At 40.3% G+C, this 27,573-nt stretch overlaps 1 protein-coding gene across 2 annotated transcripts; it reads right to left on the bottom strand.

The window, feature by feature from the left end:
- Positions 1–5,382: 5,382 nt before the first annotated feature.
- Positions 5,383–10,200, bottom strand: LOC133710409 (sugar transport protein 13-like). Of its 2 annotated transcripts, XM_062136476.1 has the most exons (5): positions 10,065–10,200; positions 9,356–9,678; positions 9,125–9,249; positions 7,977–8,908; positions 5,383–6,846 (listed from the first exon to the last, which is right to left on the bottom strand). In XM_062136476.1, the coding sequence occupies exons 1-5, from the start codon at positions 10,198–10,200 to the stop codon at positions 6,806–6,808; spliced, it is 1,557 nt and encodes a 518-aa protein (XP_061992460.1). In that variant the 3' UTR covers positions 5,383–6,805. The 2 variants fall into 2 exon arrangements, with proteins under 2 accessions (XP_061992460.1, XP_061992461.1); XM_062136477.1 differs by lacking the exon at positions 5,383–6,846 and having other exon boundaries at positions 7,969–8,908.
- Between the last annotated feature and the right edge of the window lie 17,373 nt (positions 10,201–27,573).

A 27,573-nucleotide genomic window follows, 5' to 3' on the forward strand; every position in this document is an offset into this window, starting at 1 on the left:
GATGTGTGCTTTAATGGTGTATATATACTTAGAAATGGTGTATATATATATATACTTAGACGACCTCAGGGCAACCAATGTTGAAACAACGTAGAAAAAGGATTATCCGTTTCTCAACTAATTGGATAAAATCTTTCCACCTGGATTCATTTACTTGGTGACCGTCGTTACTTAGTGATCACTGATGAACCTGATAAAATTAGACTGGCCAATATTAGATCATTATTGATATACTAATATTAAACGCCCGTTTTGCTAATTTTGATTCTGGTTGAAATTATCCTATATATCCAGTTGACAGTAAGTATATTTCAAGACTTCTATTTATAAGCTAAACTACTTGTGTTTTAAATACGTTAGTTCTGACAGAAAGGAACGGTATTAAGTTCCCTAATACAATAATACAGAAAGTTTTTAATTGCCATGAGAAAAAGTCAACAACCTTAGAAAAAAGACCTGGAAACCAAAACTGATTAAGCTATTGACTCGTATCTTGGTCAAATGAGTCTAAACACGTCAAAAATTGTTTGACCAAAGCAGAAAACAAAGGCACCAACTTATCTCTTCCTCCAACGACTATAAACACGTCAAAATTATCCTCCAACAAAGCAAATTAACAGCTCTTCAAAGCGGACTCCGAAACACTTTAATCTAAAACTAAATTGAACATGATTTTAAGAGATGCAAATGCGTGTTCATCTAGTCAGGAACTGACCCAAAAAAAAAAAAAAAACTACGCTCAATCACCATTCGATGTAAATCCAAAGGTTGAAAACTAAACAACTCAACTTAATAAAGTCGAAATAGTACTAAAATTCTTTATTTAGCTAAAATATATTTATTAAATGATTTTTATTTATAAAAAAAAACAAACAAACAAACTTGGATCGAATCTGACCGATTTGGTTCGATTTTGAACTCTCAAAAGTAAAAAACCGAACCAAAGTTCAAGTTCTATTCAATGATCAGTTTTGGCTCAAAACCAAACCAAACGAAACTAAACTCACCAGTAAGTTCATCAGCGGGTCAACCATCACCAAAACGGATGATTCCAGTGGCATTGGTTTAGTCTCTACCTTATCTATAACTTTCATAACTGGAGCCTAGTCCATATATATATGAACAAGGAACAAGGAATTTACTTCAAAAGGTTTTTGGCCAAAATTTTTCATTTATGCTTTCTCCCTCCACATATCGATCTGTTGTGCATGGTCGTTAGTGGCATTGGAACCGTACCGCAAGGAAGAGAGAAAAACAACCCAAGTGCATGATGACCGTGCTCGAGGTGGTCGAAGGAGGAAGAATCCAGTTGCAACTAGTTTTGGCTATCCTCTTCAAACGCCGCCATTGGCGGTTATGGAGGGTGGTGGAGCTCAAGCAGCGACTAGACAGGACCAGGTAGTCCTTTTAAAACCGGTTTCACGGCCGGAAGTGACGTAGGTGAGGAGAAAAAACCGAGTCACCCGCTTTAGCGGTGATTGACCCGCTAATAAATCTCCACTATTGGTGAACTGAATATGCTCCATAGTCATAGAGGGGAATGACACCGCTTAGGATGTTTCCTGCACACTTATTTGAACTTTAAAGTGCATGTTTTTCTAATAGTCAACCACCATATCAACACAATGATAACTAATCAAACTATCTAAATCTCTTATATGCTATAAGATTGAAGTCTGGTCCGATGAAGGATCTTAGTAGATTAATTCTGTCCCAGCCATGTGTAATACAATCTACATATATATGGTATATACTAGGGCTGGGATTTTAGACCCGAAAAACCGAGAAACCGGTCCGAACCGACCAGTTCGGGTCGGTTTTTTCTTTTAATTTAGGTTTTTTTTTTCGGTTCGGTTCTCTTTTGATAATAACCGGTTCGGTTTCGGTTCCTATATTTAGCTTTTGTCTTTACCCGAACCGAGGTGTTTTTCTCTTTGTTCGGTGTCATAATTCCGTATACTGCTATCCTCTTATGCCCATGTGCCATGATTTCTTTAACCTAGCTACCTACCTACCGCATCCACATCACTTTCTTTTTCTATGCCGCACAAACCCACTCCCTTCTATAATTAAACATTTTAAACTTATATATCCTCCCACTTTCTTCTCCCACTCATCCTCCCACTTCCATGTATCATTAGTATATTGATTTTTTTTTGACGAGATGGTATATTGATTGGACTAGAAGTCCTAGTTCTGGCGCGTCACATGCTTTGTGGCCTGTAGCTGTTCTTCTTTCTTCCTTCTTTTTTAAAAGCTGCAAACCCATAAAACCCAGTTCATCTTAGACTCGGTGCTTCGAAATCTCATTCCCGATCTCTACCATTTCTAGTCCCAGCTTCTCAGTTCAGATCTTCTCCAATTTCTCAAGCGTAGCCGGAAGCCCTAAGCCCTATCGATCCCCTATCATTGTAACTGTTCTTCCTTCTTCCTTCTATTTAAAAAGTTGAAAACCCAGAAAACTCAGTTCATCTGTGGGTCTGTGCTTCGAACCCCATTCCTGATCTCCACCATTCCTTCATCTGTGGGTCTGTGCTTGAACCCCACTCCGAACGAGGAACCGAAAAACCGAGGAACCGACCTGAGCATGGTCGGTTCGGTTCTACCTCGGTTCTTGATCTCAAAAACAGCAAATCCGAACCGATAAGCAATAGTCGGTTCCGGTTCCGGGTTTAGTACTGGGAACTGCAGAACCGACCGAGGCCAGCCCTAGTATATACGATATGTATAATACTTTACTCAAAAGTTTTCTCTCTCTCTGTTTTTTTTTTTTTTTTAACAATCAAAATTTCAAGAAATGTAGGTGCTGGTTACTTTGTTATGTTGTTCACCAAAGGGAACATGGCTCAGTCTATCCTCAGAGGGGTTTTTAAACTTTGCCTTTGTTTTTTAAGTGGAGATGAGGTACAGATGGACATGGAGTGTTTCAAAGTTGTGGTGATCTTTGTGTTCGTTGGGAGGGAGGGAGGGCTCAATTAAAAACCTGTTACGTACTCTGTTAGTAAGTTAGCCTTTAGAGGTTCTTTGTGATGCCAATGTTCCCCCTCGCTAACCTTCTCATCTTAGTAATAGCATTGTTGAATAGTTGAGACTTGGTGTTAAATTTTGCAAAAATTACCAAAATTTTAATTTTCAGAAGGCTTTGCTATGACAAAGAGACAAGGCCTTCGCTTTATTACATTGACGACTCTGCTTCACTCCACAAGGTTGACAAGGGAGCATTTGGTTACGGGTCCTACGTACTTTACACTTCCCTTGATGAACAGGCACTAACACAGTGGCATGTCTGTGGAAGAGGTCATCGACTTGGTTGATAAGTGCATCATTCAGATCCGGTCAAGGCCGGTGGTGGCACCACCAAACTTCTTCATCAAAATAGGGAACAAGGATGGGGCGAGGGAGTGGTGTAGGTATAAGGTTTATACTTCATGTGTTGGCATCCCTATACAAAGCACTGAAGAAGCCTACAAAGTTCATCAAAACTGATCTCGGAGAATTTCAGGTAATTGCAATCCCCGAGTCTGCCAGAGTCAGTCCTAGTCAACCCTACGTTTTTGGGAGTCCAATTTTGGAAAGTATCTTTTGGTTTTTAGATTTTATTTTACAAAGATATTTTTCAACTGATAAAATCGTGCTTTTGAAGTCTTAGGTGATTTAGGATTTGTTTATTTTAATTATATATCTTTTATTAAAAGATCTTTCCTAGTAAGAGTCCAATTAGGGTTAAGTCTTAATTGTTGAGAATTTATTTTCTCCTTGTTAATGCTTTGATCCGTGGGGATCTAATTAATGATAAGTAAAGAGAGAGAGAGAGATTGACACGAGATGTATAGTGGTTCACCTCCCGCCTTAGCGAGAGACTACGTCCACTTGAAAACTTATACTAGTGTGTGTCGAGCCTTGCGGCCTAACATGATTACAAAGTGTGTTGTAATGGAGTGAATGGTGTTTAAGTGGGAGGAGAGTTCCTTTTATAGGTGAAGGAGTGCTCTTCCTTTACATTTTCTTAGATGTGGGACAAGAACCCACTATTCTAGTGTAGAAAGTCTAGTTTGTGAGGGCAACTTGGCAAGGCCGGAAAGGTGGCTTCCCGGCGACGGATTTGCGACTTCCGGATACCGTTGCGTAGCTTGAACATAGGGCTACAAGATGGATGTCGCGGTTGGGCCTTGCCATGTCTCGTAGGTGTCCCAAAGTGGGTGTTACTTATGCTTGGTGATGTAGTAAATACTCCATATTGTTGGAGGTATGTACAAGTCCCCGAAGTCAGCAAGCAAGAGGAGCTTCTTGGTTGGGGAGTTATAACCACGAAGTCATCAAGCATAAGTAACCGGGCGGCACGGAGCCCCTACAAGTCCCCGAACTCCGTAAGCAAGAAGGAACTCGTTTAATCCTGCACAATGAGACAAAAAACGCGCATATGTAGAATGCTTGTTGTATTGGTTACCGCTCGTATTAATGGAATGCGAAAAGAATTCGATTTGTAGCGGGCAACAAATGGTAGAAGAATTCAATATTCCATTAATGTGTATGAACATGTAAAATATTGGTAGTTGTATATGTGGATCTTATGGCCATTAATACGCACAATAGATAGTGGCAAGTGTAATGGGTGTCCATAGTAATTTTGTGGGAGTAGTCCCGGTGACATAGAATGAAACGTTTGTGAACTTGGGGCTTAAGTAAAACATGTTGGACATGATCGAGCAAGTTGGGTTGTTCGAGCAAGTTGGGTGTAGTTGAGTGTGTAGGCGCTGTGCGAGCATGCGAGGCGTGGCCCAAGCGCAAGTCGTGGCCATACTCGATACCCAAGCGAGTCGTAACCCGAGCAAGTCGTTTATCCGAGCATGTTTAATTAAGTCGTAAGTGTCACAAGCTTCTAGATGAGTTGTCACGTGTGAGTGATTTTAAGCATGTATGTGTGTAGCATGTACTTGTAGTAAAGTTGCTAATAACATGTTGTAGGCATGCTTAAGGGTGATGGAGACATGTATAGTCATGGCAAAGGCTCTAATTGCAAGAGCGTAAGAGATAAGATATAATGACTTATCTTATGCCGATTTGGAGGCTAGCGGAGTTGGCCGAGCATGACGGTCAATTGCCCCGGCGAAGTTCCTTAGTAGAAGGATGATGATTTTGCTAACTTTGAAAGGTGTTCGGTGATTATGCCTCCTTAACATAAGATAGATAATTAGCATATAAATTTGTAAAATTATTAAATGCTTGGTAAATGCATTGGTCGGAGAACAATGATAAGGCGTTAATTCTATAATGCAACCTTAATTTACCATTTCCGTAGTGTAATGGCGACTTGCCACATAACATGTATATACACACAGAAGTGTAAGCAATTCGGACATAATGATTATGTGCATGAATAACTTGAGTTTTCATTTGACAATGAAATATAGCCAATCAACTTCAAATATGTGCCCACTGGCTTGTATCATACTTAATAGGCATCAAACTATGTATATATGCAGCCATTGTAATTGATGATTTATATGAGGCATGACCCATATCGATTGATCATGTAATACCCTTTCAGAGCATATAATCAAGTAGCATATGCAACACAAATTAAAAATCTAATTTGTAAGATCAAGGCATGTAAGTTCAACGTCAATTTTGATAATGATTGAGGGAAATAGGCCAAACACCAATTAGACGTGTACATGCAAGTTTGCAAAAGGAGTAGTATATCCATGTGTAGCTAAGTAGCTAGATGGTCGGGTTGCGGTGTTCGAGGTAAGCCTGGAATGACTGAGGCAAATGTATTTGCATATTCTTAACACAAACAGGTATCATTGAATTATCAATGATGAGTTAAATGTGCACAAAGCTTAGTAGTAGTGTGCGGTGGGAGTATGTAATGTTGCCAGCTAATTATGCAATTGAGATAATAGAATTTTATCAGGGCATATATGTACATGAAGTAGAGAAGTTTATAGACACCGCAAGTCAGCAAGTAAGACCAATTGCTGAGACATGTGGCTAGCTAGCAGACATTCATTTAGACATGCAAGTCATGGTCATGCCTCAAACACATGTCGTAAAAATAAAGCGGCCACCAAGATGGACAAAACATGCTTTGAAATTTCAATTGCACTAATGATAGGATGACTTATCTTTGATGGCAGGTTGTGGTAGACATGCTAAGTGTCCCAAATAAGTTGAAGACGACACAAACCCGATACCACTGATCTGCTCCAGAACCACAAATGGCGGTCAGTCTCTCTGGGGCAAAACATCGAACAGTTGGTGTGCAAGCTCTACCCAATGGTAAGCTGCATAGTTTTCAATTTGAGATGAAACACCAGAGGGCCGTGTATGCAGCAAGAGGAGTTTGCTCTGCCATTAAAGCGAGGTTAAGTGCCTGGAAGATTTGAAAACTAGTTGCGGCTGGGTCGAGAGACTGCTTAGAGCCTTCGTAGAGCCTTCTGGGTGTCCAGAGACTTGGAGGTCAGCGGGGATGTAGAGCTCGACGGAGGCCCAAAGCTCGGCGGAGGTGTGAAGCCCAGCGGAGGCAAGGTTCAGCGGAGGTTTGGCTCGCTAACGGTGTACAGTAGTGGAGTTGGTGCGCAGCGGAGACGCAGCGGAAATCCAGACCGGACTGGAATTTGCTCGTGGAGCCTCGGCCAGCGGTGAAGCGCAGCGGAGGTGCCGTGGTGCCTAGCGGAGTAGCAGAGATTGTTCAGCGGTATCGGAGGAGGTTTAGCTTGCTAGCAGCTGGTGGTTGGAAGTTGTCCGCTGGCTTTTGCCGCTGACGCAGGTGAGCGGTGCCGCTGGAGCTGCTCGCTGATTGTTACCGCTGGCAATGGGTTAGCCTTCCGCTAAGTTCTAATGGTGGCTCTGGCGGAGATGAGATGAGTAGCACCAGCCTCACACCGGCGGTGCATCTTGGTGATAGTTTGTACAGAAGATTGGCCCAAATTAATTGCAGGTTTGGTATTCTGTGGCCAGCGGTGTACAGTCCGGCGGTAGTGGCTAGCGGTCAACGGATGATGGTTTATCAGTGCAGGTTTGTTGGTGATTGCCGCTGGAGTTAGCATTGGCTGCCGAAGCTCGCCGCTAATGTTACTTAGCGATGCCGCTAATGGAGCTCGACGGCGCCGCCGATTGATGCTCGGAGCTTGCTTTTCCGCTGACCTACTGGAGCTTTGCCGCTTACGGATGTGGGCGGAAGAATGTGCCGCTGATGAAGATGGGCGGAAAAATGGTGCCGCTGATGGAGATGGGCGGAAGAATGTGCCGCTGATGGAGATGGGCGGAAGAATGGTGCTCCGCCGCTGCCGCCGACTGAAGCTCAGAAGCTTGCCTAGCGGAAGGGAGATTCCGCTGATGGATACGAGCGGAGCCGCTAAGGCTAGCGGGGCTGGCTGCCGCTGGTAGTTCCGGTGATCCAGAAAAACGTTTCATCCAAGTATTTCCACATGGCAAGAATTCACCTAGGATGCTGGAGTTGCTTCTACTTGAGGCTTTAACATTATCAGTACACTTGTAGTTTTACTTGTAGAACTTTTGGTTGGTGAATTTAAGACAAATAAGATTGATTCATTGGTCCGCTCCTTTTTGCTTATTACCTGTTTTTTTTTTTTTTTTCTTTTTTTTGATAATTGCTTCGTAATTCATGCATGAAGAGTTAGCTCCAATTAATGTTGTTATAGCATCTTTAGCAATGCTAGCCATTTTTGAGTCAAATTTTAGCTAAAGTAGCTAAAAAGTCATTTTAGCTAGCCACTTTAGAATTACGTCTGCATCAATGCTCTCTATTTTAGCTAGTTTTGAATTTATATTATTTTTTTGAGTCTCATCCCACTCTCTATATTTAGGAGAGAGATAGCTAAAAGTTATAATAGAGAGTCACTTAGGAGTCTGGTGCAGCTGTTAAAATAGATAAAAAACTAAACATGCTCTTCAAAATAGCTAACATTCTCAAAAATAAATAAATAAATAAACTAGTAAAATTCAAGCATCCCCGTTTTCATCATCATCCACAAATCTCCTCCAATACCAATGTCGCCTCCAGACTCTGTCTGTCATCTCTTCAATAGGGACATTCTTGGTTTCAGGAAGATACATCAGCACAAAGGCTGACATGACCAAGACCCAACCTGAGAAAAATATGAAGATGCCAAACTTGAAGTGACAAAGCATTGATATGAAGGACTGTGCTATAACAAATGTGAAGACCATGTTAACACAGACGGCAACACTCTGGCCGGCTGAACGAGTCTCAAGTGGGAAAGTCTCACTAGGGATCAACCAACCGAGAGGCCCCCAAGACCATGCAAAGGCTGACACAAATGTGCACACCATCACCACCACAAGTAATGCCAAGCCCTTAGTGAGGCTTTCAGAATAGTCCTTAACTCTGAGGCCAAGAACAACTGCAACCACCATTTGAGAGAAGAACATCTGGAAACCGGCTTGTAGCAAGAGGATGCGGCGACCAAGTCTGTCCACCGAGTAGATTGATACTAAGGTGGCGAGGACATTGACGGCTCCTGTTATAACAGCAGAGTAAAGGGAAGCATCGCTTTTGAATCCTACGGTGTTGAACAAAACTGGAGCATAAAACATGATTGCGTTAATGCCAGTGAATTGCTGGAAGATCTGCATACAAACTGCAATGACCAGTTGAGGTCTGTTCCGGCGCTTAAGAAGATTTCTCATGGGATGCTTCACTTCAGAAGCCACACGACTTGCCTCCACAATCTCCAAGTATTCTGGCTCAACATTGCTAACACCTCGAATCTTTTTAAGAGCTGCTTTTCCTTCCTCCAACTTACCGCGTGCAATCAAACTGTTAGGAGTGTCTATCACAATAAGAGACCCCAAGGTCAGCATAACTGCAGGAACGCCGGCCAATCCCAAAGATAGCCTCCATCCCCACCCCCCTGAAATTCTGTTGTAGCACAAAACATCAAATGCTAATAAGTGCGCCAATGCTTTAATCTCAAGAGCTAGCCAGTTACTACCCTTCTGAACATGTCACACATTGCGATCACATAAATTAAACAATTTTCTCCCAGTATCTCAATCAAGGTAAAGACTAAAGAGCCTGAAAAGCTTCATGCAGTAAAGCAGTAGAATAAAATAGTCTTGCGAGAACTGGTCTTACTTGGCAGTGCCATAATTGACAAGGTTCGCAAAAAGAATGCCAATGGTGGTATTGAGCTGGAAGAGAATGTTGAGTGCTCCACGAATTCTTGTAGGTGCAATCTCAGAAAGGAACAGCGGCACCGCCTGAAACACAAGATGTAACATGATTAACAATATGCAATGTCTAAGCAAAACCATATACAGGAAAACTAAGCTAGTATAGTATTAGTTTAAGAGAAGATTAAGAAACCTGATTAGCAAAACCAACTCCACAACCAAGTAAGATCCTCCCAATAATAAGCATGAGAAGGTTCACAGCTGCAGCATTGAAAATAGTTCCGAGTATGAAGAAAATTCCAGCAATCAACATGGTTGCTTTTCGGCCTAGCGTTCTTGTTGTGTGCGATGCAGCAAATGTTGCTGTTAAAGCAGCGAGGTACAGTGAAGATGTGAACAACTGCAGGCCTTGATTGTCGTATTTGCAGTAATTGCTCTCATTTCCTTTCTCCTGGGTCTTCTTATAGACAACCGGAAAAAATTTCTTCAGGAAGGGAGGCATGGCTGTAACGCCCCCTGCATCAAAATTAACAATATTAAATTTTTTGTCTATGACTGTAAAAAACAAAAACATAGTTACTGTATACAGGACATTTTCTTATTAAAATAAATAAATAAATAGGTCATCTAATCTGTGCAATTCTGGTTTCAGACCAATGATCTAATCCAATTTGACATACGACATTGTTAAACTTATTGATAGACATCTTTACGTGCAAAATTGATTTTTTTTTAAGTACAAAGAAATAATGCAAAAGAAATAAGAAGACACTCAAATTCGGATCTCAATTTAAAAACATATGTATTTGAAAACCAAATCACTCTTGACACTGGACTCTTGAGATAAAAACTATAACAATATGCATAATACAGTTCAAGATAGTTGAACCATACACACATACCCGAAATACCAATATCATAACCAAACATGAGGCCCCCACTAGCAGCCAATATACAAGAAATGACCACAACCAGCGTGATCTTTGCCTCAAAGTCTCCGCCACCTCCGTGTGCCGGCGTCCCAAAGCCGCCCGCCATGATCTATATTGAGTATAACAAAACCTATATTTGTGATGTATGGAGAGAAGAAATGACCTTGACGGCAAATGAAGAAGAAGAAGAGAGTGGCCGATGAGGTTGGTGCGTTATGAGATGTTTATATAGAAATGCCAAAGGGTGAATGTCAAAGACAATTAAGATTGATTGGATAATTATCCAGAGACTCAATCTATACGTGGATAAAATCTGGAATTTGTCAATATCCATTAATTACCCATTGATGGTAGGAGTTAATGAGATTATAGCTAAATTTGGTAAGTATCATGAATTTGTGAAGAATAAAATTGATTTTGTTCCTTTTAAAAAAAAAAAAAAAATTGATTTTGTTCTGTATTCAAAGTGTCACAACCTAAAAACATTGATGAGCCTAGTGGAAAATGTATAAGAATACCTTTTGTTTCTTTCCTTTTCTTCTGCATTCAAAGTATCACAACCTAAGTACATTGATGGGGAATTTACTACTGTTTCTTTTAACGGTTTAATTTTTGTTTAATAGGCAAAAAGTATTGTACGGAATAAAGGGATATATAGCACAATCTTGTTACTAAAATTCAGGTATAATTGACAGATATTGGATTAACATTGCATGAATTGTGTGGTTTACGTATGTTCTGCCTCATATTTTTCTTTTAGGGTAAATGGCCTTCATGGTACTTATGGGTATCACGGCTTGAAATAGGTATATTGACATTCTTTAAAATTGATAACTGATCCGTTAACCACTTGGTAATTTCATCGATACTATTATTAAATTGAAAGGTAAAATTATATTGTTGTAAATCCTGGTTGGGTGCTGTAATTGCAGTTTTATGAATGAAGTTAATTCTGATAAAAAAAAATTTTGAAAGGTAAAATTATATTTTAAAAAGTGTCAATTTTCATTCCTTTGTAACACGAGGACTTGAAGCAAGTAAAAGAAAGCACATAATTTTGTCATTTTAATGGGAAAGTGGATTTGAAGAAGATATTAAATGGGATGCGAATTTGTGAATGTCCGAAAGTTTGATTCGATGCTAATTTGACATCGGTTTTCAACTCCTGTAATAAAACATAAATATTATTAACTAATACTAATACATAATGGGATGGTGGAGACGAGGGTGGTCGTGCTGTCCGGACCAGTATTCGTTCCCGCTGATGGTTTTCTTGGATAGCCGGAGTCATGGAACTCGATCAATGGCGGTGTGGTTTTTGCAAGGCTGGGATCGGGGATGGTTTTGGTCCGTTGTGATACAGGTCGCGGCGGCGTGGCTTGGGCAGCGGATGATGCGAGGTCGTGGCGGTTTGGATCTTGGGCCGACGGCGCCGCCATGGTTTCGATCGAGGGATTTGGGCCGAGGAGTCAGGGAACCCAGATCGGGGATGTTTTGTTTAGTTTGATGCAGGTCAGCGGCGTGGCTCGGAGCGATTGGATCGCTGCCATGGCAGTGTGGATCTTGACGACGTGGGTCCGCGAAATGGATCGGACGGAACTCTGCAGGAAGGGGCCGTACGACGGGGTGATGGAGAAGGCGGCAGACTAGGCCCGAATCAGGCTGCTGGGCCTGGAGATCTCCTTGGTATGCCCTATTGGGCTTAATTGTTGGGCTGAGGTTCTACCTTAGTCCATCAGCTTCTATTTGGGATAGGGTTTAGGCTCTTGGCCCAAACCTATGTTTTTAGCTTTTTGTCTAATTACAATAAATTTCCTTGTATTAGGAACCAAACGAGTGTAGTTTTGGCTTGTCTATTTGCTATGTTTTATTCATAGCTTATAGGCTCGCTTTTATAGTGAGCGATAAGTTCAAATATAGTTGGTCTATCCTATGTACTACTGTGGCTCCTCCACGAAACCTTGTTCTGGCCATTTTTATGTGTCAGCGGGTGAGTATGTAATGGCCTTCTTGGCATGCACTATTATCAATAGAATTACCATTATTCAAAAAAAATACTAATACATAATTAGGGGGGGGGGGGGGGGGGGGGGCGGATCTGTGGCATCACAAATTATAGTTAAAATCATACTTCAATTACCAACGATTAGATTAAAAGACTATCAATGGATGAGATGATCATAAAAATAAATCATTATTTATTATTTTTATTTTATTTTCTTTCTTTTTTAATTAATTAATCAAATCTATTTATTATGACATACTAAAAATCAATAAATGCTATTCTAATTTGGAATACAATTAACGAATCAAATCTTCCAATTATTTTCCTTCAATGGTTGTAAACGACCTAGACATGCGACAAATTTCAACGTCAACTTAATTTCTCTTAATTGAATCAAATAAACGAACGTTGTCCCGCGAACTGGAGCCTGGAGATGCGACAAATTCCAATGTTACTTAGGCAAAACGATTGAACTACAACTCATAGTGACTCTGAATTTTCCTTTGGCAGAGTGATACTTAGAACAAAATACATTTTTGAGGATCGATTGGTGGAGCTATAGACCTGATATTAGATAGAGAAGAAAACTTCTCTTGAAGCTGGGAAATTGGGTTTGTATTGGATAATTGGATTATCACTCTTTACATGCAATTAAGAGAATTTGAACACAACACAGAGATGACTCTGAAAGTGAATGGCATTGGAGGATGTTCTTGTGTTCAATTGATTATACCATTGAGAGAGATAACGTTAAAGAAGAGGAAAGAATTCCCCTGAAGATTATTTTTTTTCTTTAATTAATGAGTTTTAGTTGTGATTAAATCAATTCAATGAGAGAGAAAAAAAAATTAAAATGAAAAATTTTACTTTAATATCATCCATTGATAGTCTTTTAATCTAATGGTTGGTAATTGAAGTATGATTTTAACTATAATTTGTGATGCCACGGATCCGCCCCTACATAATGATGCCAAAATAAGTTGAAAATTGTTTAAGGATACCTAGATTGCGTGTCTAGCCCAAACTCTATTTACTTGTCTGAGTTGTAATAGGGTTAATATTAGAGATATTCTCGAAGATATCTTCGTAGATATCCAATCATCATACGATTATGTTTCTTTGTAAGACTCTGATTCTATGCTTGTAATCCTCTATATAAAGAGGTCTCTATTATCAATGAAAGCACAACTCATTCTCTCTCAATTCTCTCTACTATTCTCTCTGCATCTCTTTTCCTAAAACACGTTATCAATACGAATCCCTAACCCCGAAACAAATAGCCAAACCCTGATTTAAGAAGTTAAAACCCTAAATCCGAATACAAAACCTTGAAACCCTTTCTGCCTTCGCCGCACACCTTGAAGTCCTCGTCTCCAGAAGTCCAGAACCGGCTGTAGATCCACCAGTACCGGCCGAAAAGTTACCGAACCGGCCTCCGAAAGCTCAAAACCGTCCGCAGCAAATCCTCCGCTAGTTTGCCGCCTTCCAGATCTCCGATTGCCTTAAAATTTTGTCATCAGAAGCATCTCATGTAACGTCCCATATCTCAATTTACCCGTTTACTAGTCATTTGGACAGTAAACGATATTTACTTTCACTTTTACTGTCGTTTCAGTACTTTACCGCCTTCCAGATCTCTGATTGCCGTAAAATTTTGTCATCAGAAGCATCTCATGTAACGTCCCATATCTCAATTTACCCGTTTACTAGTCATTTGGACAGTAAACGATATTTACTTTCACTTTTACTGTCGTTTCAGTACTTTTAGTGGCCCTAAAAAGTTGACTTTTCGTTCGGGTCAAAATTTGAGAAAATGTTCTTCATGAAAGTCGTAGTGGACGTTAAACCGAGCGCGTGTTTATGTGGTTCGTAAAAATCGGAGCTCGTATGCAAAAGTTATAAGAGAAAATGTGAAGTTATTGTTCAAGGTAGATTAGTATAAATTTGAAAAGTTACTGTAGCCGGATAACTTTTCTTTCTTTTCTCTCTCCTTCCCCCCGTGCTCTCTCTGTCTCTCTTCTGCAACTCTCTCTCTCTCTCTTCTACAACTCTCTCTTCCTCCACCTCTAGGCCACAACATGGCGAGCTACGAGCATCGATAGACTCGTCTCCTCCTCCTTAACACGCATGTAGGAGTTGTTTACGGCAATTTGGGCGGAAATGTGGAGATCGAAGCTAACACTTTTACTGTAGCAAATTGGTCAACGCCGATTTCCGGCCACCTCCGGTCATAAACCCAGGTCCATTAGAAGCGCCTTGAGCCACTCTTCATGCTCGCTAAGTTTCATAACCCAGATCGAAGCATGGAGGAAGAAAGCATAATTAGAAGATTTTACTGTTCACTCGGGTTCAACCTTCTCCTTAATTGTTGAGGTATTTCTACTCATTTTCTGACTTTGTCACAGTTGAGAAAGTTATTGGAAATGTTGAGATGATGCTGTGGATGAAATTTGGTGGCCGAAGGAGGAGTTGGCCGCCGCATGAATAGTGTGACGGGTGAATAGTGCGGTGTATGAACATGCTGAGAATCGGTCAATATGTGAAGTCGAAAACCACAAATAAGCACAGCACACCAAGAGAAACAACCACAAAGATACGAGCACAAGAACACAGATTTAAGGTGGTTCAGCAAAACTTTTGCCTACGTCCACCGGGCAGAAAAACGATCTTCCACTATATTTATAATGGGTACAACCAGAAAGAATAAGAAAACAAGGACTCTCTCTTCTCTTCCTATCTCTCCCTTCTTTGCCCTCTCTCACTCTCTAACTCCGAGAATGGAATACACTTTGCTCTCTGTCTTTGTGATGAAAAACCTAGAGCAGAACCCCTCCTTATATAGCCATAAGGATATCAACTTTCTTCACCAATTAGGAAACCTATTCCTATTGGTGGTAGGCAATTATGCCTTCTCCTTCTCTGTAATCAACAAGGATTACAGGTAATCCTATATCAATAAGGATTTTCCTTCCTTATTGGAACTCCATTCATCAGTAGGAATCCAAAACCTACTGGCATGGGTAAACAATTCTCATACTCTAAGACAATTGTCTTAGGAAATACTCATGGGCTGGAACCCAACAATCTCCCCCTCCAGACCATGAGGGAGGAATACCAGCGTGACTCCATTACTGGGAGTCCGCCCGAGCTGACTTGATGCAAAACTTCATGTTTGGAGCATGTAGCTCCCCATGATCAGGCTCCCCCTGATCGAATAACCCATCACCATGTCCCTCTTGGTGGAACAACTCTTGACCATCTTCTTCCTGGTCAGAAAACTCATCATTGGAAAAGGAAATTAGGGACTTCTTTTCCAGATCACCTTTCTTCCTTATATGGCCTTCGATGTGGCGCCATATGTGTGAAGAAGTATCACCCATTGCATTCAAGTCATCTCTGCATACCAAGCTATGTGTCTAGTACAGGGAATGACAAAGCTCTCCTTTAGCAACATCCAACGACCCGTTTGTAAGCGTCCACTTTCCATCACCAATATATTGGTGGAAACCTTGTCTATCAAGAGCACTTGAAGACAATATGTTGACACGCAAATCAGAAACGTGCCTCACATCCTTCAATGTCATTTGGTAACCAAGATTAGTCTCGATGCAGATATCTCCCATTCCTGAAATCTTGGAGTAGCTTGTATTGCCCATCTTTAACATCCCAAAGTCGCATGCTTCGTATGTAGAAAAAAGCTCCAAGTTGGAAGTAACATGACAACTTGCACCGGTATCCACGAACCAATCGTGACCCTTGTCACCAACATATAGACATTCTTGAACTGTAAGAACATCTCCTGAGATAGTGTCAGCATCTCCATTATTTTGGTAGTTGCCTTTCTTTTTGTCCTGTTTCCACTTTCGACACATCCGCTTCATGTGGCCCGCATCGCCACAATAGTGACACTTGCCACTAAACCCTCGACCTGAATTCTTGTCTTTACCCATTGTGACAAGGAGCTTTCCTTGTCCATTGTCTATGCCCACAGCTTTCCTTCTTGTTTCTTCGTTAAGCATGTTATCCTTAACTGTATCCATAGACAGTACACCATCAGACGTAGAATTACTTACGGTCACCACGAAAGTTTCACAACCTTCTGGCAAAGTTCCTAACAACAGCAGTGCTAGCAGCTCATCGTCAATCTTCATACCCATTGTCGCCAACTGATTGGTCACATTCTGGAAATTATTCAAGTGCACAACAACACTAACATCTTCATTGAACTTCATGTTGACCATCTCTTTGATAAGGAATGCTTTCTTCGCAGCGGTCTTCTTTTCAAAGAGGGATTCCAATTTCTTCCAGAGTTCTTCCGCATCAATTTGTTTCGACACATGGTGAAAGACGGTATCATCCACCCATTGTCTTATCGTGCCAATGGCTTTCCGGTTCAACTTTCGCCAATTGATATCATTCATATTGCTTGGCTTGGCAGCCACACCTTCAATAGGCTCATGCAAATCCTTACAATAAAGGATATCCTCCATTCTTGGCTTCCATGTCACCCAATTTGAGTGGGTGAGTTTGATCATTGTGCTATTTGTTCCTTCCATTCTGACAACACCGAACCTACCGATTCAAACCTTGAATTTCCCAGACGAGCCTGAGCTCTGATACCACTTGTTGAGAATCGGTCAATATGTGAAGTCGAAAACCACAAATAAGCACAACACACCAAGAGAAACAACCACAAAGATACGAGCACAAGAACACAGATTTAAGGTGGTTCAGCAAAACTTTTGCCTACGTCCACCGGGCAGAAAAACGATCTTCCACTATATTTATAATGGGTACAACCAGAAAGAATAAGAAAACAAGGACTCTCTCTTCTCTTCCTATCTCTCCCTTCTTTGCCCTCTCTCACTCTCTAACTCCGAGAATGGAATACACTTTGCTCTCTGTCTTTGTGATGAAAAACCTAGAGCAGAACCCCTCCTTCTATAGCCATAAGGATATCAACTTTCTTCACCAATTAGGAAACCTATTCCTATTGGTGGTAGGCAATTATGCCTTCTCCTTCTCTGTAATCAACAAGGATTACAGGTAATCCTATATCAATAAGGATTTTCCTTCCTTATTGGAACTCCATTCATCAGTAGGAATCCAAAACCTACTGGGTAAACAATTCTCATTCTCTAAGACAATTGTCTTAGGTAATACTCATGGGCTGGAACCCAACAGAACAGTGATTTAAATTCTGTTTTTTTTAGTTAGTTAAATCACATAAATATTGTAGAGCTTATATGTGAAGTTTGGTGAATTTTGGAGGAGTTTGGAATTGTTTGTGATTTTCCGAAGTTCGGAGTTTTGTGATTGAATTGTGGGAAATCCGGCCGTCAGATTTCCCTTGTTTTCGTTGTGGAATATGTAAATCGAGGAATTGGTGTTATGGGTGTGATTTGGGTTGAATCCGAGAAGTATGGAGATAGGGATTTTCGGGTTTCGTTTAGGTTCGTAATTATTTATTCGAATTGTCGTTTATGGAAGTGTACTTGTGTACAAGACGATATATCGAGCTACCGCTTGACGAAGGAACTCGTTTGCGTGGTCGCCAACTAGTACTGTGAGTGGACTTTTGTTTTAAATAATGATGCATGCGTTTATTTTCTTGAATTAATGCTTTATTTAATTAACAAATTACTTTTCGAGCATATGAATTGATTTCGGAATTTGATTTCGGTTTATCTCGTGGATTTGCTTTCAATAATGATTTTCATGAAGTGATTATGATTTATTCCTGTTGTGAATTTCGGATATTAATTTTGTTATGCTCGGATTCGAAACTTTGATTTATGTTGTTTTTCAACAAAGTATTTTCCATGGTATTTTTTCAAAATGGAATATTAGTTCATTATTGAACTTCCTTGCTTATTCATCATTGACTCGAGAATATTTTTGGCGTGTGGGACACGCCGTTGATTTATTGATCTTTCTTATTTATTTATCGACTTTCGGATTTTGGCATTGGGAATGCCTTGATGATGATTTTGGAATTGGTTTTGTTTCGAATTATGGAGATTATGATTTATTATTATTTCTCGCATTTTTGCTATTGATTTGAGATACTCTTGGCGTGTGGGACACGTCGTTGGAAATTCATTTGCGAGAGTTGGGGAAGCCTTATGTATTTATGGATTTATGTGGTTTTCGGATTTTCTTTTGCCATACTTTGGGTGACTATTATCATTGCTAGCATTGATTCGTCCGCCTTTGTGGCGAGGTGATGGGATCACCGAAGCCCGTCCGCCTTTGTGGCGCTGGTTACTGTCTTTGTGACAGTAATGTTGAAGCCCAGTATCCTAATCGCTACACATAGTGGCGTGTGGGTATATAACGGGAGTATATGTGAGTACTTTAGCCTGGGAGGCTATCACCCGAGCCTGGGAGGCTCATTCGTATGGCTATCTTCTTCCCTTACTTTTATATTATTTCTGGGCTAGCGGGGTCTAGTCCGATAATACGATACTCAGCGGATTTGATTTACAGTTCCCAATTTCCTGATTTTAAGAAATAAATGTTTTACCATTGTTGCATGCATCGAGTTTTTAAAGAAATAAATGTGGGAAAGTATAAAATCCTTTTTCTTTTCAATTATTTATTTTTGTCCACTCACGCTAACATTTTTATGTACTTTCCCCTGGGCCCTTCAGTTTCAAATGCCCAGTTTGCAAGCGTAATTAGTGAGGTCGGGCGTACATGGAATTGAGGCATAGTCAACAGCATGGCTTCCGCATTTTCCTTTGAATTAGGTTTTCCTTGTTTACTCATTTTTATTAGAATTGCTCTGATTACCTGTGAGATTAATGTTATTTGAGTTGCGTTTTATGTTATGTGAATTGATCGATGTTGTGATTTGGGGAGCAGGGTGGCTCCAGGAGAATAAGGATGGATTGCTTAGAAGTGTAAATGTTTTTCTACAGGTTTTGGGTAGTCCATTTTTAGGGGAAGTTCTGCCAAATTTCTGGTAGAATTTCTTCTAAAGTGGGCCCCGCAGGGCCACTTCGGATTTCGGGGTGAAATTCGGGGCGGGTCCTGTCATCTCAACCTCATAATTCTAGAACCAGTCAGATCATTCCAAGAACTGGTCTAAAACTTGCAAAACCGGCCGCCTGACTGACTGGACCGCAGGCAAAAAAACCGAACAGAAACGTTTTTAGGATAATTCTGGCCACCACAGACCAGTTTCGGCCACCACCGGCCAGAAGCACCTTTTTCCGGCCAAAAAGCTCTAGCAACCCCCGGTTTGTCTATTTCAAGGTAATTTTTCATTAAAGTTCCCGCTTTCAAGTACTTTAAATTTCTTTTCTTTTTCTCGGGGACTTGCAACCTCCCTTCTTCTACCCCCCCCCCCCCCTTTCTTCTTTCATGGGGAGACCTAAGCCAAACTGTGGGGGTTCTGCTATCTCCAAACTCAGAGTTTGTTGTGATCTCCAAGCTTGGAGCTTGTTGAGAATATATCGACCACACACATATCATTGTTTCGATCTAATCCAATACCTCTTGGAATCGAATTTCTTGGGAGCGATTACGCTAAAAAATTCTCAATTTATTGGGAGCGACTATGCTCAGAAATTTTCATTGTTTTCGTGGTAGCCTTTTTGCTCCGAAACTAACCATTTTTCTTGTTCTCTTTGAGGATGAGTAACCTGAACAAACTGGACTTCTCTCCATTGGGAACAACTGGCTCTGGATATCACATGTGAGTTCATGATGTCCGCCAGCATCTCAAGGCCCAAGGAATCCTGAATACAATTCTTGAGCCTAGACATAACATGCTAACTGTTGAGCAAGCTCAAACTTTGGAAGCAAATAGAGCGGCCTTAGAGGCAAATAAGGCAAAAGTCATCATCCTAATGACTCGTCATATGGATGATTCGCTCCAGTACAAGTATATGAATGAATAAGACCCCAGAAGGCTGTGGGTCTCACTGGAAGAACGCTTTGGCAACGTCTCTAACTCCCTGCTTCCTGACCTAGAAGTGAAATGGCATAATATTCGCTTCTGTGATTTCAAGACAATTCTTGACTACAACTCGAAAGCACTTCGCATTAAATCCTTAATGGAGTTCTGTGGAAAAGATTTCACAGATGCGATGTTGATTGAGAAGACTCTCTCTACCTTCCCAGTTTCTGCTCTGATGGTTGCTAAGAACTTTCGAATCGATGTTACTGCACGACGGATCACAAGGTTTCATGAGTTCATTGGTACTATGAATGTTGCTGAAAAGTATGACAACATCTTTGTGAAGAACTATAATTCGAGGCCTGTGGGAACAAAGAATATTCCGAAGTCCAATTATAGTCGCGCCCCTAGAGGAGGGCGCCAAGAGCAAAACCCTAAATGTAGGGACATTTCTGGACGTTTTGGTCCATATTCTCGCTCTAATGAGGAATGTAACCGCCAAAATAGGCGAATACGAAACTGAAGAGTTCAACGTGGAAAGAGAGAGGGAGGCAATGCCTCTAGCCATGTTGGTGGAGTCACCAACACTAGGAGCCATCCAAATGACGCTTTTAAAGCACCTCAATCAATGGAGTCTGATCACAGAGCTGTATGTTCTCGATGTGGAGCATCCAGTCATTGGGCGCACATTTATAGAGCTCATGAAGATATTGTCACCGCCTACAAAGCATATTGTGAAGCAATAGAATCTCACTATGTGGGACAAGAAGATCAAGAAGGTGATCTAGAGTGAAGGGTTGAAGACTTCAAATCTGGTTGGGTTCAATAGATGCCAATTCTGTTTAATATTTTATTTGTCCAAGAGATGTAATAGGCAATTGCCATATACTTTGTAGTAAATCCTCATTGGTTGCTTCTAAGGCCTCTCGCTTGTTCTACAAAGCCTGTTCCTTAAGGACATTAGGACTGAGACCGTCTTATGCAAAGGATACGACAATACTCATTCTGTTCTTTCATAGAATCCGAGGGGATTCTGTGGACCGATTCAACCAACTTGCGGACGATTAAGTATCTCATGATGTTGGTTGACACGCTGGTCACGTGTTATGCCATTGTCCACTTGCCATGCTGCTTATACCACACTCCTAGCACATATCATATGATGACAGACTCAGTCCCCAGATCATCCTATTCAGTCAACTGGACTTGACAATGCTAGAGAGTTTACATCGACGACTTTCAATGATTATTGCATATTACTGGGACTGATGTTGGATATCATATCCCCAAATGGTCTCGCAGAAACGACTACGATAGTGCCCGAACATTGGTAATGCGCACCAATCTCTCTATATCCGCTTGAGGTGATGCAATATCGTATGCAGCCATGCTAATTTGTCTATGAGTCACCGCCACTCGACCACTTGAACAATCTCTATGTTACAGCTAGTGACTGGGTACGAGTATCTCGTACTTACGCATATTTGAGTGCATCATTTACGTGCCTATTGCGCCGCCACAGCGCACTAAGTTGGGTCCTTACAGACGAATAGGCATATACATTGGTCCTTGGATATGAGACTCCAACAATCGTCCTCCACTTAATGCCCTTGCTAAACGATCTCTTTACTGCATGCCTTGTGGATTGTCACTTTGATGAGACAGTCTTCTTATCGTTAGGGGGAGATAAGAACACGAATGTTCAACAGGAACGACATGAATTGTCAGTCTATCCCCACTATGTCTCATCTTGATCCCTACTAAAGTGGTGAGATCACACATATCTGCTGCAAACATACCTGCAAGGATGGAAGTCTATACGAGAGGACGTAGTGTCACCCTACACAGAGGTAGGCATGGCGCTAACGCCATAGAGAGTGGCACTCTGGTGTTATAGGCCATGGCCCCAGCTAGGATGCGTGGGAGGCCTGTGAGTTTGAAGGATACTTTGGCACACCTCAATCCTGTGATCATCGACACTCAAAATTCATCTCATGAGAATGTTCCGGATTAAGGTTATCGTTGGGGGACGCCTCAACGTCAGAACCTATTCCTGAGAATATAGAGCTCTTTGAAAATTACACTAGTGTACATGAGACGTAGGATAAAAACTCCATCATGATTGATGATGTATTCACACATTTCATTGCGCATGAATTTGTTGAGTCCGATGATATCGAACCACGCTCCGTTCATGATGAATGCCAACATAGAGAAATTTGGCCTAAATGGAAAGACACGATCCAGGTTAAGTTAGATTCTCTAACAAAAAGGAAGGTTTACAGAGCCAGTGATGTTAACACCTCCTAACATAAAACATGTTGACTAATAGGTCTTCGTTAGAAAGCGTGATGAGAAAATGAGATTGTAATCTCGCCTTATGGTGCAAGGCTTCTCACAAAATGCCCTAGAATCAAGCACACCCATGATCGTCCATAGTCTTGATCCTAAAAAGAATCCTCTTCAACCGAAGGATGATAACGAAGATGTGCCAGAGGCAGAAGTTCCCTACTTAAGTACAACAGATGCATTATTGTACTTAGCTTAATGCACAAGACCGAATATCTCATTTACAGTGAACTTGTTAGCTGGATATAGCTCTGCGCCAACGCGACTCTATTGAATTGGTGAAAAAAAAAATTTTGATACTTGAGATGTACGATTGATATAAGCTTATTCTATCCTACAGAGAGATGATGGATTCAGACCCATCACACACCAGGAACACCGCCAACACTGACATGCATCTTTTATCCCCATCCCAAAATGACATTAGTGTTTTGAAAGGTTTGCTGATGTTGGGTATCTCTCTGACCCACACAAAGGTCATTCCCAAACTGGTTATATGTTCACCATAGGTAAGAACACGATATCTTGGAGGTCTACAAAATAAACCCTAGTCGCTATATCTTCGATCCATGCAGAGTTTATTACTCTTTATGAAGTAGTTCATGAATGTATGTGGATTGGATCCATAATTACGCATGTTGGAAGCAATTGTGGTTTAAAGTCTACCACATATGAGCCTACAAGCATTTATGAGGATAATACTGCTTGTATTGAACGAATGAAGCAATGCTATATCAAAGGCGACAACCCAAAGCATAATCAGCAACAACAGACTCTCCTCAAGATGAAAGTGAACTAGGTTCAATATGAGAATAGTGTGGCAGACTTGTTCGCCAAGTCATTGCCCAATTCTACTTTTGAGAAACATGTTGGTAGCATCGTTTGGGGAAGTTATCCAAACTCCTATGACTGTAGTCATCAGGGGGAGATACAGACATCAGGGGAAGATGTCTACATGTTTTGTCTCGAAACGTGAAGGGTATGTTGTACTCTTTCTCTCCTTCGACCGAGGTTATATTTGTCCCACTGGGTTTTTGTTGCACGGCAAGGTTTTTGATGAGGAAATGAAAGGAGCACCGCGTTTGGGCGACACAAGAGAGAGTGTTTAAGGACACCTAGATATTGTATGTCTGGCCCAAACTCTGTTTACTTGTCTGAGTTGTAATATGGTTAATATTAGAGATATTCTCGGAGATATCTTCGTAGATATCCAATCATAATATGATTATGTTTCCTTGTAAGACACTGATTCTATGCTTGTAATCCTCTATATAAAGAAGCCCTTATTATCAATGAAAGCACAACTCATTCTCTCCCAATTCTCTCTACTATTCTCTCTGCATCTCTTTTCCTAAAACAAAAATAACAAACTACAAAGACTTATCTTTATTAGTAAGGCTCGAAGAGTAAGCTTGCTTCAAGAAGAGTTTTGTGATTGAGGCAAGTATCATTGCCCTTAAAAATGATTCACCTCTTGGAAACAATGTTTCGGTGTATTAGGTTGATAGCGCCCTACATTCCATGGTACAACAACCTATTGATCCAAGCAAGCGTACACTTTCAATATGTAGATCCATGGATCCTAGATCAATTCCCAGGTTCTCTCCTTTGGCATAAAAGATATGTAATAAGACTTGATCAGACAAGAGGTGATGCAAGAGAGGAATCAAAGAAAACTTTTAGAAGTGACTACAGAATGAATTTGATTGATCATAAGGGCATAATATATTGTTAGACCATGTACATATACATGCCCCTAGATAATGAGTTTAACTTGTTTTTTTATTCTAAATTCACTCATAAGACAACTATAGTGTCTGATAGAAGCATTTTAATGCGACGTTTTAACTGCATTTTCCTACATTTTCTGCGTTATTTCCTTAATAAAACTCTGTTTAGGAAAGTTTCCATTCTTTGATTGGGAAATTTCCTATTTGTAGAAAGTTTCTATTTTGTAGTTTCTATTTTTCATTTTTGGAAAGTTTCCATTTTCAATTTAGGAAAGTTGCCATTTTTCATTTTAGGAAAGTTTCTATTTTTCTTACTAGTTTCTATTTTCAGGACCTCGGAGCTAAAAAGTGGAAATGAACTCATAAATGGAAATAGGAGCTTGCAAACGTCAAGGGGAGCAAAAATGAGAAACAATGGACCACAGAAATGAGCAGAAATGAAGAAATAAGCTTTCTTGTTCCAACCAGGAAACCCTACGCAAAAGGGGAAAGTGTACCAAGCAAGATTCCGAAGCTAACCAAGAAACTTGACCGAAATAATGAAGACATGACATAAGAAGATGACAAGGCTTGAAGATGACGCAACAAGGCCCAAGAACTCTCTAGATTCACTTGGATTTTCGGCAAAATGGATCAAGGCCCATAAAAGCCCATGGAATTAGGGTTTGTGACGCAATGAAGAAACCCTAGAGATGTTTGCCGTCCAAAGCCAAGAGATAAACAAGGGAGATGGCGTGAAAAATCAGAAAATATGAAGAAGATTACGCCAAGAGATTTTCTAGGGGAGAGTTTTAAGGAAAGACAAAGTGTGGACATCAAGAAACGGCTCAAAAGGTGTCTAGATTCATCCCTAGAATTCCTAAAGGAAGTTTGGCCGAAATAAAAGAGAAAAATCAGAATATTGCAAGGGAATTTCGGCAAGATTATTAGGGAATTAAAATGGAGTTTTGTGATTGGTTGGACCACATCATAGGGCTTATTTGGCAAGCTATCATTGGAGGAAACTATGTGGAATTTTCAGATTAATTCCATGGATTTATTAAAGGTTTACACGGCTTGGAGAGCAAGGAGGCCGTCCCCTATATATACTCTCTCATTCTCAACGTTAAGGTTCCTCTCCTTTACGTTTATACTTTAGAAAAAAATCAGAAAATCTCTCTAGCATAGCCGTGAGTTTCTCCATCCTCTAGAGCAAGCCACAAAGTTCAAGCAAGGCCAAGGAAGAGAAGAAGAAGCCGTGATCTATTCCTCCACCATCCACCTTTGAAGCTTGCTTTCGAGTTTCAAAGGATTCATCGTTATTCACCCATCATCATCTTCCATCCACGGTGTAATTCGACCTCTACTTTGTAACCTTTGCTTTGTATTTCGTTGGTTTTGCTCTAGTTGACATATATGTTTGAACAAATATTAATTTCTGGAATTTTTTTGATTGAATGATATTTTCGATTCTATTATTGTAATTCGAGAGTTGCTTATGTGAGTTTGTTTAATTAAATTTGCTTTACAGAAAACTTTTATATGTTTATCTTATTTGGGTCGACACTTATAGGATTTGCATGTAATTGGTGCTAGGTTTAAGAACATGAATCAACCTTTTGCTTTGTGTAAACTTGAATCAAAGTAGTAAAGGTTTTGGACAAAGATCGAATTTAATTAAAGAGGATTGCAATTAGGTGGACTTTTCCATACTAAGTTGTACACTTGAGTTGATAGCTTTTCTTTATGTCTAATGCGTTGAACATGTCATGATTGACTAGCTTTCTAGGGTTTGATTACATGTTTGATAGGATTAATCTAGGTGCTTTCGCTTAGGTTAATTAGCATTGAAAAGTAAAATATGAGAAATCATTTGCTTTCGAATATTTCATATGATCAACTCCTTTCTCATGACTTAGATGAACAATATTAGAATTGAATCGATTTTAATCATAGTTTCGATTTTGATCTTTGGTCTCTCATTCCATTCGTGTTTTTATGTTTTTGTGTTTTATTTGTTTTCTTAACTTAGTTTATTTTCGAAAACCAAAACCAAAAATCCTCCCTTTTCGTAAATAATGTTTAGACTTGTGAATATTATACTTTGTTTTAATTTTAATTGTTTAATTGTTTGACAATGACAGGTGTACCCTCAATCCCCGGAATAGAACGATTCCTATTTGCTTATACTACTAACGATATTTTCAGGGTTAAATTATGTGCTTGCTTTGAGCGTGTCAGTGTGTCGGGTCAAATGACTAATTTTTATTATTGCAATTTAGAGTTCAACTTTGACATGGTATCAAAGCGGGTTCTTCTCCAATTGCGTCTCCACATAGGCACGTATCATGAGCCCAAATTGGGGTTCCCTGTATTGCCATCGAAATATTCCGATTGGATTATTACCAAGTATCCAATGTGGGCCTTGGATTGTATTGACCAAGTCTCCGATATGAGACTTGTGTCCCAATTTCCAATGTGGGAATTGGATTAATTAATTTCATGAGCCCAAATTGGGGTTCCCTGTATTGCCATCGAAATATTCCGATTGGATTATTACCAAGTATCCAATGTGGGCCTTGGATTGTATTGACCAAGTCTCCGATATGAGACTTGTGTCCCAATTTCCAATGTGGGAATTGGATTAATTAATTTCATGTGCAGACCTAGAGTTAGGTTGCACGTGAGGGGGCGTGTTTGAGAGAAAAGATTCCACATTGGAAAAGTGACAAATAAAATATAACTTATAAGTGAGTGGATCTCACCCAATTGTACCGAGGTCTTTTGTGATTAAAACACAACACCTAATTGGTGGTTAAGTTGGGACAATATCGGTACAATGGTGGGTCACGGGCCACGCTTGTCGCTGTTTAACACTCCACGCTTGTCGCTGTTTAACACTCCACGGACCTGTTCTCCAACTCATATAAAAGTTTTGGCTGGTTGTGAAGTTTGCAAGCCAGGTGACAATGAAGTTCGAGTATGATTCATTGCAACTAGTCAATACTCCTCTTTCCATTGCTTCTTCTATTCCAGTAATATATGAGGATGTCTCATTTCTCTTTTTTTCAATTGCCCTCTTTTAATTTGTTTAGAGAAGGTAATGAGCCTACCCATCACCTTGCTAAGTGAGCGTTAGCTAATGAACCTTGTCATAGTTACTTTACTTCTCCCCTTCCTTTTCTAGTAGAGGTCTTAACGAACAATTCACAATTGTACTTCTAGTTTTGATTAGTGAAAAATTTCTCTTAAAAATAAAATGTAAAAATAACGAACTGCCATAATCACCAGAATAGAAAGTTACGTCGTCTAGATCACCCCGCCCACCTTGCATAAATCAGGACACAATCCAAATCTCGGAGGGAGATAAGTTGGTTCATGAAAGAAAATATCAAAATATGACACTTTTCTTTTTTTGCTCTGAGAACTTCATGCCGCTTAATATTTTTATTTTCCTGTTTCGTTTGGTGAAAACTCCGAATAACATCAGTCAAAACCCAACTGGCATGG

This window comes from Rosa rugosa, chromosome 5, assembly GCF_958449725.1.
Source record: "Rosa rugosa chromosome 5, drRosRugo1.1, whole genome shotgun sequence".
Taxonomy (NCBI): Eukaryota; Viridiplantae; Streptophyta; class Magnoliopsida; order Rosales; family Rosaceae; genus Rosa; species Rosa rugosa.